Source organism: Kogia breviceps, chromosome 15 (genome assembly GCF_026419965.1).
Source record: "Kogia breviceps isolate mKogBre1 chromosome 15, mKogBre1 haplotype 1, whole genome shotgun sequence".
Taxonomy (NCBI): domain Eukaryota; kingdom Metazoa; phylum Chordata; class Mammalia; order Artiodactyla; family Physeteridae; genus Kogia; species Kogia breviceps.
In genome coordinates this window covers 13497464-13513841 of record NC_081324.1, presented here as the reverse complement: position 1 = coordinate 13513841, position 16378 = coordinate 13497464, and the positions used below count along the sequence as shown (strand labels likewise).

Here is a 16378-nt window from a genome sequence, read left to right as displayed (position 1 = left end):
AGCTCAGCAGGGGATTGAAGACTATAAAGGATTCAAATAGGAAGAAAGGAAAACATTCCAGAAGGGGGAAGCTATTCATTCATTCAAAAAATATTTGCTTTGGGCAACATTCTGGATATGGGATATAAAGACCTAGAAATAAAGCTGCAAATGTAATTTTATGTTCAAAGATACCTAAAATGAAGACCTGCTCGTCAGTGTTTCAAATGTGTTATATTTCTAACGGAAGTCACTGCAAAGTTTTTGAGCAAGTGAGAGACATAAAGGAAGGCTAATTTGATAGCCGTGTACAGCACTAGTTGCTAGGGGTGGAGACTAGAAGCAGGAGAGTCTGTTAGGAGGCTTTTAGAGTGGTCCACATGTGAACTGATAAGGATGTAAGGAAACAGCGGAAGGGGTGGAATGGGGCAAATAAGAAAACATGGATTTCTGTCTCTTGATTTCCTGGCTAAGGGAAGATGGAATCAAAGATGACAGTGATGTTCTAAGTCTGGGTGACAGGGAGAAGAATTGTACTACTGATAGAAATAGAGGATACATAATGGAATTAGTGGCAGGGAAGGAGGAGAAAAATTCCAATTTGAATATGAAGTGACAGCAGGACAATCAGGTTGAAGGTCCTTAAGGAAGGTGGAACATAGAGCTATGACTGTGGAATGGAGCCCAGGAACGGAGATATGAATTTGAGAAGCAGATGCCTAAAAGGGAGCAGTTGGAGAAATGAGAGCAGCAGACACAATTCCAGGTGAAAGACTTAACCAGGGGAATCAGGTTAAACAACAACAGCTAAACTAAAAACCAGACCATCAGCTGAATAGCTACATTTTGAGTCAGTCAAACCAAGTAAGCCATCTATTTTATCTATGTAAATACAGGAAGAGAACTCAAATATTTACATACAACTGGTATCCATAAAGTCCCCCTGAGATTTTGTGAAACTAAAAGACAGTATATTAAATATTTCACAAGTGGGACAAATAAGTAGGTTACTTAGTTGAGTGGTTCTACAGTTCAGAATAGTAGTGCATCATGAAAACAGTTTATGAAATGCCATATGGATTCGCTCCTTAACTGCCTGGCTGACCCTGTGGGTTCCATCTTTATTATTTCATGAATGGCTCACACTGTGCACACTGTAGACTACAGATTCTTGAACATCCTTGATCCTATTTGGCTTTGTAATTTGACACTAGACAGTATCTCTGAGGCATAAAGGGAAGAACGAAGTTATTACACAGCTCACAGTATGTAGATCTAGACACACTGCAGCAAAGTTGTATTGTTACCTACCAGGGCTCTTGGCCTCCTTAATCAACAGAAATTGATCAGAGGCCAGGCAAGAAATTCAGGCAAGGCTTTACTGGGAACCCTGCTGCAGCAGCAGCGAGTGAGAACGAACAACAGTTTCCCTTGCTTGCTCCCTGAGCGGGGGTGAGCTCGCTCCTTATATGGGGTGAGGGTAGGGGTGTGTCCAGGGGTCGGGACAGAGGGGCGGCTGGGGAGGTCTGCCCACCACTTAGGTGGTGTTGTGTGCAGGGGGCAGGCGCAGTACCCTGCTTTTGCTCTGGGCCCTTCAAAAGTGGAAGTTGTGTTTTTTGGTCTCTTTGTATCTTTTGTCCAGAATTTGCCCCAACTGTGCATGCACCCAGTTATTTTTAGTCTCATATAGCTTCTCTGTCTTTTGTTGCTGGAGGAGAGGTGTGTCCAGGTGCAAGCACTGCAGCCCTGCAGCAAAGGGGCTTAGGCCCCAGCCTGTCTCAATGTCACCCCAAACACGGCAGCTTCACAGAAGCATAACACAATACAGTGATAACTGGGGTTTCAGTCCTACCCCACAAGGCAACATCTTAACACCATTCTAAAACACACACTTTGAGTTGTCATTTTTTTTAAAAATAACGAAGAACCTAGAATAGAGTGGAAACACAGATTATGTTGCACGGAAGACAAAATGGAAATGTATAAAAGTAATCTCTGTGTCTCTAAACATTGTTCACACATTATCTCTGCTTCCTCTAAAATAGTCATTATTTTTGGACTTTAAAAAAATTTTCTTTATCTCACCATTAGTTATTTCTCCTATTTGCTAAAACTAAGTTTAAATGATCTCATTATTCCAAAACCTACCTTGGATAAACTCCTCGGCATTATTAATCTTCTGATTCTTCATTCTAGTAACCCCACTTTCCTTCTTTTTCACAAATATTATCATAACTGATTAGGTGTGGTTGACACAATGACACACCTACTATTTTATATTGAACAAGCTCAATCACCTTTAATTAAACCAAATATAAGGGAATGTCAAAACCTCAGACTATTTATTTCTAATATAATGCATTATGTGTAGAAATTATATGTATATGTATATGTTTGTTTCAACACAGAACATACAGCTTTCCTGGAGAAAATTATTTGTTTTTCCCAAACATGTTCTGCAATAGAAAAGTCTAATCCATCAACAACTTTGGAAGTGAGTGTAAAGAGATCATGAAATCCAAGTGCCTCCAGTTTAGTACAGACATTAGCAATTTCCTGGCTCACACTGGCAAAGAACAGTCATCATTTCTCCTGTGCAGGGGAGGGTGCTGTGAGCTGGCTGGGTGCTGTCAGCCTCCCCAAATCTTTGTGAGACTCAAGCCATCACATCCCAGACTTCCCAGGTTCACATCCCCACAGCTTGCAATGCATATTACAATCAGAGAGACCGTGTACATATTGAAAATGTGATTGTTTGATTTAATATTTAGTCATTCACGTTATGATTGACAAAATAATGAAGAATGTCAAAAAGTTTAGCCCCAGATTAGGTAAGTTAATGAAAATACTACATCGTGGAGACAAAAATGAACTGAATTAGTGAATTCAGGATATCAAGTTGAAAAGGAGAACATTACTGGCTCTGAGTTTCTTACATATGTGAGAACTCTGGGGGCATTCTATTCTAGAAAAGAGAACAAGAAGCATCAAAGATCTGTCCGTGAAGAAGCTGCCAATGGGCAGTCCCAGGTGCACGGACAGACTGAAGCTGGTGGATTTTGTTCTCCATGGCTGGTCCTCCTTTGTAGATCACTGATCTCCATTAAATATGGGCAGGTGGTCATAGAGACAGGCATTCAGCATGATGGCCAGCCTACAAAGAAAATGTGGGCATTTGAAACGTAAACAGAGTAAATACATACTTTGTGACCACAATGTTTTTTCTGTTTTTCTCAGAAGTAATTAACATTTGGGGAAATGGTTCATTAGGAAGAAAAGATTGGAAAGCAAGGTATTGATGCTGCCTACCACTCTGAAGGTAGATTCACTGAGATGAGAAATGTTTTTGCTTTTGTCCTGTCCTACTCCTAGGATTATGATCAAGGTATTTTGGCACCTACTTATCAAACACCCAGTACAGGCTATGACCCAATAACATTTACTCAGCCTCTTTGGATCTCAGTTTTTTCATCTGTAAAACTCAAGTTTTAACTTTTGGACCATGAAAAAGATGTTTTGCACAGCATGGTGGACATAATGTGATACTGAAGAGGCTTTTTGGGGGTAGTAACAGATTACAAAAAATGCATGTTCTAACTCTTCTTCACAGAACATTATCAGATGAGTGTTTTGGAATCAGCTCCAGTTAGCTCTACTGTGGGAAGGGTGTTTGCCAAGGACTTGGATGAAGGAATTAATGCAGAGATGAAGTACACTATTGTGGATGGAGACGGTGCAGATGCGTTCGACATTAACACAGATCCCCATTTCCAAGTCGGCATCATAACTGTGAAGAAGGTAATCCAACTCCTTTTTCCAAATCATTTCAACGGAGGCTTTGAATGTGTATAAAATATTAGTAAGGACTGTTATATTATTGATATGTATAGCTTCAAATCCTCTGATACACTTTCCTATTATTAAGAAAAAAGCCTCTTACTCCTTTTGTTTACATGTAAACACTGGCTGTGTCATCATTTTACAGAAAGGGTACCAAGTCATGATAGAAATGTATTATAAATATGTCACTTCTCCTAGCTCACTACTTAGCCACTTTAAAAAACTGCTGTAGCTTAACTCCCTAAAGATGTTAATAACTTAACCAATATCTGCATTTGAATAACCTCATTTTTACCATAGTATACCATAACAACAATACAGCAAGCTATACTATTATTATTAATCAATATTTAACAGGCAGGGATTTTTAAATTGCTACTTAAAGACCTAAAGATGCTAATCAGACTTGGAAAGACTTTATCAAACACAGCTTCTGAGTGATGTTACCACTTGGAACTCCTTCATAGTAAGGAATTATAAGTTAATAAGTTTTCATAGTAAATTAATAAGTTTTCTGAATGTAAGCTATCAATTCTGTGGCATAAAGCACATATGGACATACTCAGCTGAAAGATAAAACCTAAAAATAATTGAAGTTTTAACATCCTAATAAATAAATCTGATAAAATACTTTAATTCAAAAAAGTATTGATTTCATCTGCCTTCTCCTCTATTTCAAATACAACTTAAAATCCAAGATATCTTAAATTATTTCTTCAACAAAGATCTGTTGAGTGCCTACCTATGTGCCAGGCACTGTTCTAGGCATTTAATGTAGAGAGTAAGTAAAACAACTGAAAACCTCTGCCCTCTTGAAGTTTACATTCTAGTAAGGGGAAGAAGACAATCAAACTAGCAAGTTAAGTCAATAAAGTTGTATATTAGAAAGTGAAAAGTGCTATGTGGGAGGGGGTGTAAAATAGAACACAGCAAGATCAGAAGAGCCAACATGACTTCAAATTTAATTGCATGCTTGTGACTGGCCTCACAGAGAAGTGACATTTATGCAAAGACTTGAAGTGGGCGGAGTCACAGCACAGAGTTGGGCAGGCTGACAATGCACGACCCTCGGAGGAGCCCTATAAATGACCTTCAGTGAGAGCCATAAATGGCAGCCCTGTAAACAAGGGAATGGACGTGGAAATACTGAGGAAAGTGTTCCAGACAAAGGAACAGCCAGTGCAAAGACCCAGAGGGGGAACTCTGCCTGGCTTGTTTCAAGAACAGCAAGGGGGTTTATAAGGCTGGAGAGGGAGACCAGAAGGAGATGAGGTCAGAAAAGTAACAAGGGGGACAGATTGTGTTAGGACCTTGTAGGCAGGTTAAGGACTTTGGGTTTTAATCTGACTAAAGTGGAGAACTGAAGGATTTTAACAGATGTGTGACATCACTGGACTTTTATTATGAAATAATTACTGTGTAAGCTGTGTTGAGAAAAGGCCATAAGGGGGCAAGAATGGAAACAGGGAGACCAGCTCAGAGGCTATTGCAATAATCAAGGTAAGAGATGATGATGGCTTGGTCTACGGTATTGGGAATGGATGTGGTGAGAACTGGTCAGAATCTGAATATATTCTGAAAGTAGAACCAACCATTTCCTAACAGATTGGATGAGGATATGAAAGAAAAAGAGGAGTCGGCTGAGCAACAAGAAGAATAGAGATGGCACTAAGTGATATGGGGAAATACTGGCATTCAGTTCTGAGCATGTTATGTTTGCAATGTCTACCAGACACCCAAGTGGAGATGTATAGATAGCAGTTGTTGGCTATAGGAGTCTGGAATTTGGAGAAGAGTTCTGGACTGAAAATATAAATTTGAGAGTCATAAATGGTACTTAAAGCAAATAAAAAATAATAATATTCCAAGGGATCGAGCACAGATGGAGAAGAGGGCAGTGATAAATCCTGTGGCAGCCCAACGTGACAAGGTCAGGGAGAGCAAAAACAAGCAAGGAGACTGAGGAGGAGACCAGGGAGGCAGAAGGAAGATCAGGAGAGTGTGGTGTCCTGGAAGGTATAAAGAAACTGTTTCCAAGAGAAGAGAGTGACTGCTGTAAGTGCTGCTAAAGGTCATATAAAAACACTGAAAATTAATCACAGACTTCAGGAACAGGGAGGTCATTGATGACCTTCACAAAAGCAACAAAGTCATAACTTAGAATGTGGCACAAGTTAATGAGTTAATAATAACTTTATTCTATGCTGTTCCATAGAGGTGAATTAACACTGCTTTAGAAGGGAAGAAGGGAAGAGTTCACTTGTTTGTCCTTATTTATTTAAGCTGCAATCAAGTACAACAAAAGAACAGATATATCCAGCACTCCTCCAACCAGAAATCTTTATTACCAGCACACAATGACCTCAAAACAGTGCAAAATGCTGACATTAGCTTTGGAACCATCATATAAATCTGGATGTAATTTAAATATTGCAGTTTATTTTACTCATATTCTTTGAGAACTAATAATACTTTATAAAAGGTGACTAGAATAATAATACCAAGTTGTTGTATGACATAAGATTAAGAACACTCCCCTATTATGTGGCATGCCTCAAGCTAAAAATTAATAACACATTGCCTATCATGACTGGTAACTACAAACAAGGTAAAAGCTCAAAGTTTGAGATAATTATTATCTCTTTAATGTAAAAATTATCTTTAAAGAATTAAGCAATCAGAAGAAGAGCTTTTGAGGTTCTCAATATATTTTGAATTTTATATTATATCTTAAATAATATATAATTCTAAATAATAAAATATTAATTTATGTCAAATTATTAGAATATATCTTAGACCTTACTATAAGCCATTAATTTAAAAAATATTAACTATTATAATTTTGTATATGATGAGATTAGTTAGGGTGGTATGGCAATAGACTGTATCTGAAAGGAACCTCAAAATGTCATTTCCCCAGCTCCCTTACCTGGAATAAAGATTAAACCTCATAAGACAGAACACGGTCTTTCACTGTCATTGCTAAAACTATATCCATGTTTAATCAAAATATGTATCAACTTTGCCAAAGTCATTTGGATTTCTCTTCTGAACTTATGAGGTGCCAGAAAATGGAATTTAAAAAGAGGTCAATAAGTTGAGTAGATGGACAAGTCAAATACAATAAATACTTTAGAGGCTATTGACTGCTCAATCTATACCTTTGGAACAACATTCACTCAGATGCTTGATCCACACCCATCCTCCTACTTTGTCATTAATAATGTCATGTAAAATTGAAAGGAATGTTCTGCTTTTGATTTATTTCCCTTAGGCCTATTATTTGTCTAAAAAAGCACACACTTTTTCAAAAAGAGAAATTAAGTGTAATTGATAGAATTGGGTCTTCATAAAACCACACTGATTACTACCCAGTACCTTGGGTCTTTTTTGGCTTTTAAGTAATCAATCGATTTTCAGTCTCTTAATTTAAATGCTTTTCAAAGATAACTTGAAACATACAATTTTCAGAATGTTCTTTATTCTATGAGCATGATCTTACATCTTCAGCATGTCTTCCATCTTCCAGCATACAATAAACAATTGTTTCAAGTCCACTATCCTCTTAGGCAGGCCACAAAGCAGAACTTTTGAATTTCATCAAACCTAATGTGCCATGAATTCTCATCACTGTTTTAGTGCTAATTTTTTTTAACATCTTTATTGGAGGATAATTGCTTTGCAATGGTGTGTTAGTTTCTGCTGCATAACAAAGTGAATCAGCTATACATATACATATATTCCCATATACTCTCCCTCTTGCGTCTCCCTCCCAATCTCCCTATCCCACCCTCTGGTGGTCACAATGCACCCAGCTGATCTCCCTGTGCTATGTGGCTGCTTCCCACTAGCTATTTTACATTTGGTAGTGTATATATGTCCATGCCCCTCTCTCACTTCGTCCCAGCTTACCCTTCCCCCTCCCCATGTCCCCAAGTCCATTCTCTACATCTGCATCTTTATTCCCGTCTTGCCCCTAGGTTCTTCAGAACCATTTTTTTTTGTAGATTCCATATGTATCTGTTAGCATACGGTACTTGTTTTTCTCTTTCTGACTTACTTCACTCTCTGTGAAAGACTCTCAGTTCATCCACCTCACTACAAATAACTCAATTTCGTTTCTCTTTTATGGCTAAGTAACAGTCCATTGTATATATGTGGCACATCTTCTTTATCCATTCATCTGTCAATGGACACTTAGGTTGTTTCCATGTCCTGGTTATTGTAAATAGTGCTGCAATGAACACTGTGGTACATGACTCTTTTTGAATTACGCTTTTCTCCAGGTATATGCCCAGTAGTGAGATTGCTGGGTCGTATCGTAGTTCTATTTTTAGTTTTTTAAGGAACCACCATACTGTTCTCCACAGTGGCTGTATCAATTTACATTCCCACCAACAGTGCAAGAGGGTTCCGTTTTCTCCACACCCTCTCCAGCATTTATTGCTTGTAGATTTTTTGAATCACAGTGCTAATTCTTCCAATCAAAGAACATGGTATATCTCTCCATCTTTCTGAATCATCTTTAATTTCCTTCATCAGTATCTTATAGTTTTCTGCATACAGGAATTTTGTCTCCTTAGGTAGGCTTATTCCTAGGTGTTTTATTCTTTCTGTTGCAATGGTAAATGGGAGTGTTTCCTTAATTTCTCTTTCAGATTTTTCATCATTAGTGTATAGGAATGCAAGAGATTTCTGTGCATTAATTTTGTATCCTGCTACTTTACCAAATGCACTGATTAGCTCTAGTAGTTTTCTGGGAGCATCTTTAGGATTCTCTATGTATAGTATCAAGTCATCTGCAAACAGTGACAGCTTTACTTCTTCTTTTCCAATTTGGATTCCTTTTATTTCTTTTTCTTCTCTGATTGGTGTGGCTAAAACTTCCAAAACTATCTTGAATAACAGCAGTGAGAGTGGGCAGCCTTGTCTTGTTCCTGATTTTAGTAGAAGTGGTTTCAGTTTTTCACCATTGAGAATGATGCTGGCTGTGGGTTTGTCATATATGGCCTTTCTTATGTTGAAGTAAGTTTCCTCTATGCCTACTTTCTGGAGGGTTTTTATCATAAATGGGTGTTGAATTTTGTCAAAAGCTTTTTCTGCATCTATTGAGATGATCATATGGTTTTTATTCTTCAATTTGTTAATATGGTGTATCACATTGACTGATTTGCATATACTGTAGAATCCTTGCATTCCTGGGATAAACCCCACTTGCTCATGGTGTATGATCCTTTTAATGTGCTGTTGGATTCTATTTGCTAGTATTTTGTTGAGGATTTTTGCATCTATGTTCATCAGTGGTATTGGCCTGTAGTTTTCTTTTTTTTGTGACATCTTTGTCTGGTTTTGGTATCAGGCTGATGGTGGCCTTGTAGAATGAGTTTGGGAGTGTTCCTCCCTCTGCCATATTTTGGAGGAGTTTGAGAAGGATAGGTGTTAGCTCTTCTCTAAATGTTTGATAGAATTCGCCTGTGAAGCCATCTGGTCCTGGGCTTTTTTTGTTGGAAGATTTTTAATCACAGTTTCAATTTCAGTGCTTCTGATTGGTCTGTTTATATTTTCTATTTCTTCCTGGTTCAGTCTCAGATGGTTGTGCTTTTCTAAGAATTTGTCCATTTCTTCCAGGTTGTCCATTTGATTGTCATATAGTTGCTTGTAGTAATCTCTCATATTCCTTTGTATTTCTGAAGTGTCAGTTGTTACTTCTTCTGTTTCATTCTATTGATTTAGTTTCCCTTTTGCCTTGATGCGTCTGGCTAACGGTTTATCAATTCTGTTTACCCTCTCAAAGAACCAGCTTTTAGTTTTATCGTTCTTTGCTATTGTTTCCTCCATTTCCTTTTCATTTATTTCTACTCTGATCTTTTTGATTTCTTTCCTTCTGCTAACTCTGGGGTTTTTTTGTTCTTCTTTCTCCAATTGCTTTAGGTGTCAGTTCAGGTTGTTTATTCGAGTTTTTTCTTGTTTCTTGAGACAGGATTGTATTGCTATGAACTTCCCTCTTAGAACTGCTTTTTCTGCATCCCATAGGTTTTGGGTCATCATGTTTTCATGGTCACTTGTTTCTAAGTATTTTTAATTTCCTCTTTGATTTCTTCAGTGATCTCTTGGTTATTTAGTAGTGTACTGTTTAGCCTTCAATGTGTTTGCATGTTTTACACTTTTTTTCCTGTAATTGATATCTACTCTTATAGCATTGTTGTAAGAAAAGATACTTGATACGATTTCAATTTTCTTAAATTTACCAAGGCTTGATTTGTGAACCAAGATATGATCTACCCTGGAGAACATTCCATGAGCACTTGAGAAGTGTATTCTGTTGTTTTTGGATGAAATGTCCTATAAATATCAATTAAATCCATCTTGTTTAATGTGTAATCTAAAGCTTGTGTTTCCTTATTTATTTTCGTTTTGGATGATCTGTCCGTTTGGTGAAGGTGGGGTGTTAAAGTCCCTTACTATGACTGTATTACTGTCAATTTCCCCTTTTACGGCTGGTACCATTTCCCTTATGTATTGAGGTGCTCCTGTGTAAGGTGCATAAATATTTACAATTGTTATATCTTCTTCTTGAATTGATCCCTTGATCATTATGTAGTGTCCTTCTTTGTCTCTTGTAACAGTCTTTATTTTAAATATTTTGTCTGATATAAGAATTGCTACTCCAGCTTTCTTTTGATTTCCATTTGCTTGGAATATCTTTTTCCAACTCCTCACTTTCAGTCTGTATGTGTCCCTGGGTCTGAAGTGGGTCTCTTGTAGACAACGTGTATACGGGTCTTGTTTTTGTATCCATTCAGCCTGTCTGTGTATTTTGGTTGGAGCATTTAATCCATTTACATTCAAGGTAATTATCGATATGTATGTTCCTATTACCATTTTCTTAATTGTTTTGGGTTTGTTATTGTAGGTCTTTTCCTTCTCTTGTGTTTACTGCCTAGAGAAGTTCCTTTAGCATTTGTTGTAAAGCTGGTTTGGTGGTGCTGAATCCTCTCAGCTTTTGCTTGTCTGTAAAGCTTTTAATTTCTCCATCGAATCTGAATGAGATCCTTGCTGGGTAGATAATCTTGGTTGTAGGTTTTTCCCTTTCATCACTTTAAATATGTCCTGCCACTCCTTTCTGGCTTGCAGAGTTTCTGCTGAAAGATCAGCTGTTAACCTCATGGGGATTCCCTTGTATGCTATTTGTTGCTTTTCCCTTGCTGCTTTTAATATTTTTTCTTTGTATTTAATTCTGATAGTTTGATTAATATGTGTCTTGGCGTGGTTCTCCTTGGATTTATCCTTTATGGGACTCTGCGCTTCCTGGACTTGACTATTTCCTTTCCCATATTAGGGAAGTTTTCAACTATAACCTCTTCAAATATTTTCTCAGTCCCTTTCTTTTTCTCTTCTTCTGAACCCCTATAATTCGAATGTTGGTGCGTTTAATGTTGTCCCAGAGGTCTCTGAGATTGTCCTCAATTCTCTTCATTCGTTTTTCTTTACTCTGCAGTAGTTATTTCCATTATCTTATCTTCCAGGTCACTTATCCGTCCTTCTGCCTCAGTTATTCTGCTACTGATACCTTCTAGAAAATTTTTAATTTCATTTATTGTGCTGTTCATCAGTTTGTTTGCCTTTAGTTCTTGTAGATCCTTGTTAAACATTTCTTGTATTTTCTCCATTCTATTTCTAAGATTTTGGATCATCTTTGCTATCATTAATCTGAATTCTTTTTCAGGTAGACTGCCTATTTCCTCTTCATTTGATTGGTCTGGTGGGTTTTCACCTTGCTCCTTCATCTGCTGTGTATTTCTCTGTCTTCTCATTTTGCTTAACTTACTGTGTTTGGGGTCTCCTTTTCACAGGCTGCAGGTTCGTAGTTCCCATTGTTTGGGGTTCTGACCCCAGTGGGTATGGTTGGTTCACTGGGTTGTGTAGGCTTCCTGGTGGAGGGGACTAGTGCCTGTTCTGATGGATGAGGCTGAATCTTGTCTTTCTGGTGGACAGTACAGCATCCAATGGCATGTTTTGCGGTGTCTGTGAACTTACTATTATGTTAGGCAGCCTCTCTGATAATGGGTGGGGTTGTGCTCCTGTCTTGCTAGTTGTTTGGCATAGGGTGTCCAGCACTGGAGCCTTCTGGTCACTGAGTGGAGCTGGGTCTTAGCGTTGAGATGGAGATCTCTAGCAGAGCTCTCGCCAATTGATATTATATGGGGCCAGTAGGTCTCTGGTGAACCAATGTCCTGAACTCGGTTCTCCCACCTCAGAGGCTCAGGCCTGACACCGGGCCGGAGCACCAAGACCCTGTCTGCCACACAGCTCAGAAGAAAAGGGAGAAATGAAAAAAATAATAAAGAAAGAAAAATAATAATAGTTACTAACATAAAAAATTTTAAAATACATATTATTAAAATAAAAAAGTAATTTAAAAAGAGAAAAAAGGAAGAGAGCAACCAAAACAATAAACAAATCCACCAATGATAATAAGCACTAAAAACTACACTAACAAAAAACGGACAGATAGAACCCTAGGACAAATGGTAAAAGTAAACCTATACAGACAAAATCACACAAAGAAGTATACACATACACACTCCCAAAAAGAGAAAAAGGGAAAAAAAATATGTATATATATAAAAAAAAAGGAAGAGAGCCACCAAGTCAATAAATAAATCTACCAGTGATAATAAGCTCTAAATACTAAACTAAGGTAAGCATAAAACTAGAAACAAATTAGATGCAGAAAGCAAATCCCAAGTCTACAGTTGCTCCCAAAGTCCACCGCCTCAGTTTTGGGATGATTCGTTGTCTATTCAGGTATTCCACAGATGCAGGGTACATCAAGTTGACTGTGGAGATTTAATGCGCTGCTCGTGAGGCTGCACAGAGAGATTTCCCTTTCTCATCTTTGTTCCCACAGCTCCTGGGGTTCAGCTTTGGATTTGGCCCCTCCTCTGCACGTAGGTCACCCTCTGGCATCTGTTCTTCACCCAGACAGGGGGGATTAAAGGAGTAGCTGATTCAGGGGCTCTGGCTCACTCAGGCCAGGGGGAGGGAGGGGTATGGAATGCACGGCAAGCCTGCGGTCGCAGAAGCCAAAATGTTGCAACAGCCTGAGGCAAGCCGTGTGTTCTCCCGGGGAAGTTGTCCCTAGATCACAGGACCCTGGCAGTGGCGGGCTGCACAGGCTCCCAGGATGGGGGGTGTGGAGAGTGACCTGTGCTCGCACACAGGATTCTTGGTTGCTGCGGCAGCAGGGTTAGCATTCCATGCCCGTCTCTGGGGTCCAAGCTGACAGCCACGGCTCGTGCCCATCTCTGGAGCTCATTTAGGCGGTGCTCTGAATCCCCTCTCCTCACGCACCCCAAAACAATGGTCTCTTGCCTCTTCGGCAGGTCCAGACTTTTTCCCGGACTCCCTCCCGGCTACCTGTGGTGCACTAGCCCCCTTCAGGCTGTGTTCACACAGCCAACCCGAGTCCTGTCCCTGGGATCTGACCTCCAAAGCCTAAGCCTCAGCTCCCAGCCCCCATCCACCCTGGCAGGTGAGCAGACAAGCCTCTCAGGCTGGTGAGTGCTGGTCGGCACTGATCCTCTGTGCTGCAATCTCTCCACTTTGCTCTCTGCACCCCTGTTGCCGCACTCTGCTCCGTGGCTCCAAAGCTTCCCTCCACACCCACCCACCCCCATCTCCGCCAGTGAAGGAGCTTCCTAGTGTGTGGAAACTTTTCCTACTTCACAGCTCCCTCCCAGAGGTGCAGGTCCCATCCCTATTCTTTTGTCTCTGTTTTTCTTTTTTTCTTTTGCCCTACCAAGGTACATGGGGAGTTTCTTGCCTTTTGGGAAGTCTGAGGTTTTCTGTCAGCATTCAGCAGGTGTTCTGTAGGAGTTGTTTGACATGTAGATATATTTTTGATGTATTTTTGGGGAGGAAAGTGATCTCCACATCTTACTCCTATGCCATCTTGAAGGTCCTCCTTTACACATTCCTCATCATTGTTTTATATGTCACTTAAAACACACACACACAAAAAAAAAAACCTCCTGCTAATTTGAAAGATACAATGGTTTCTCATTCCTTTGTTTGTAGTTACTGGAAAAGCCCTTGCAGACACAGACATTTTTGCTTCACTAGTATCAGATTTATTCTCTGCTATTGTTTCCATACCATTTTACCTACACAGCAACTTTTGTTTCAATGTTGAATCATAATACAATCTTTCTGAAGACATTTTAGAAGGCAGTAAAGTTCAACACATGTATTACCAACAAGTGCAGAACTCAACCAAAGTACAACATGAACTACTTTGACCAGGTTTGGCTAGAACAAATGTTGACAACTACATCCTACCTCTCATTGGGCCTACAGCAATTATAAGATGCTATCAATTGGAGAAGCAACCTTATTTCCAAAATGTCAAAATACAAAAAAAATGTGTATCTTTCAATCATTGAAATAGGGCAACGTAAAGTCTGTATATATCATCACTCAACTAGTATCAATACATGTTAATACACTGAAAAACTTTTGCACTACTCAGTGTAACAACATTTTTGGGTTTTAGGCCCTCCCTAGGTACTGGGGAATAAAAATCTGACTAAATCATAATCTTTGCCCTTTAGTATCATGAAGGCAACCAACACAGAAAGAAATATTTATAATACAAAATAAGAAGAGACATAATGGAAGTAAGACAAAGTGCTATGGGAAAAGAAGAGGGAATGATTAATGCTGCTTAGGGGAACTGCATTACTATTTTGTAACATAATTTTCATTACTCAATTTTCAAGGATATAATAACTTAATTTTTATGTGCTCCAACTCTAGGAAATTTCTTGAATTTAACTTGGGTTCTCAGACATTACTATTCTTTGATTTACTATTTAAATATGTAGAAACAAGTACAAAAACTTTTCTAGACAGAAATGTTAAACTCATATCAATTATGGGCAATTTAAAGTTTAGGGTATTTAAGGCAACTTTTCTTTAAATTTTAAATAATAAAATTATTTAAGGGAGACAATAATCTTAAATAATATAAAAATCACTAAGTAACTTATTTAAAAAGAAATTTTAACAATAATTAAAAACTCACTCTAGTCTTTCAACAGTGCTAGAAAAATTGGATTTCTGTACATAAAAATAAAAATAATAATAAAGAACCTTGATTCATAGCTACAAAAATAAACCCAAAATAGATGATTTACCAAAATGTGAAAAACTAAAACTATAAAATTTCTAGAAGAAAACAGAGAAGAAAGTCTTTGTGACCCTGATTAGGTAATTTTTTTAGATATGACACCAAAATCCCAATCTACAAAATAAAAAGTAATGAGACTTCATCAAAATTAAGAGTTTCTTTTCTTCACTGATAAAAGAGTGAAAAAATAAATCACAGATTGGGAGAAAATATTTGCAAATCACCTGTCTGATAAAAGACTTTAATATAAAATATATAAAGAACTCTTCAAGAAAATATAAAGACTGTCAACATCATTAGGTATTAGGGAAATGCAAATCAAAACCACAATGAGATATACCATTTCACACCCAGTAAGATGCTAAAACCAGAAAAACTGACAAAACCAAATAATGACAAGGATGTGGAGCAACCAGAACTCTCATACATTCCTGGTGGGAATGCTAAATGATACAGCCACTTTGAAAATTGGTTTGGAAGTTTCTTATAAAGTTTAAAATATACTTACCAAATAATCCTGTGATCCCACTCCTAGGTATTTACCCAAGTGAAATGAAAACCTATGTTCCCACAAAAACTTGTATACAAATGTTCATAGTAGCTTTATTCATAACCATCAGAAATTGGAAACAACTCAAACGTACCTCCAGTGGAGGATGGATAAACTGTGGTACATCCATAAAATGGAATACTACTTGACAATAAAAGGGACAAACTCCACATTCACAATGACATGAATGAGTCTCAAATGCATATGTTAAGTGAAAGAAACCAGACTCAAAAGACTACATACTGAATGACTGCATTTATATGACATTCTTGTAAAAGGGACACAAGATAGATCAGTGGGTGCCGGGGGGGTGGGATCTGACCACAAAAGAGATCAGCACATAATGGGGTGATGGAACTGTTCAATATCTTAATTATCATAGGAGACACATACATAACTGTATACATTTGTCAAAACCTACAAAAATTTACACTAAAAAAGATGAATTTTAATGTATGTAAGTTACATCTTAATTTTTACAAAATTCATACCAAATTAGAAAAATAAGTTAAAATTAAAGGAACAACATATTTTGCCTAGCTCAAACCTAACATAAACAATCAGTGTCCACTTTGGGTTACTTCTATGTAAGGAAAGAATTCTAGAAGAATACAATGTAATTTACCAGGAAAGATAAATGTCTGGACTTAAAAGAGTAGTATAAATAAAATAAACTGGTAAACCTATTCCTTCAAATTTATTGAAATCTGAGTGGCAGACTTCCCTGTTTATGAAAACCCTGCCTTCTGACTAAGAACTATGGACGCAGTTCAGCTGGTAGAAATGGCCACTTCGTTCAAATGGGAATGGTGGACTCC

At 38.0% G+C, this 16378-nt stretch overlaps 1 protein-coding gene across 1 annotated transcript in view; it reads left to right on the top strand.

Annotated features, from left to right (window-relative positions):
- Positions 1-16378, top strand: part of CDH20 (cadherin 20) — a 209747-nt gene that overhangs the window by 161496 nt on the left and 31873 nt on the right. Inside the window, exon 6 of the mRNA XM_059039373.2 lies at positions 3590-3777. Coding sequence (XP_058895356.1) covers positions 3590-3777 — 188 coding nt within the window. The remainder of the gene's footprint in view (positions 1-3589; positions 3778-16378) is intronic.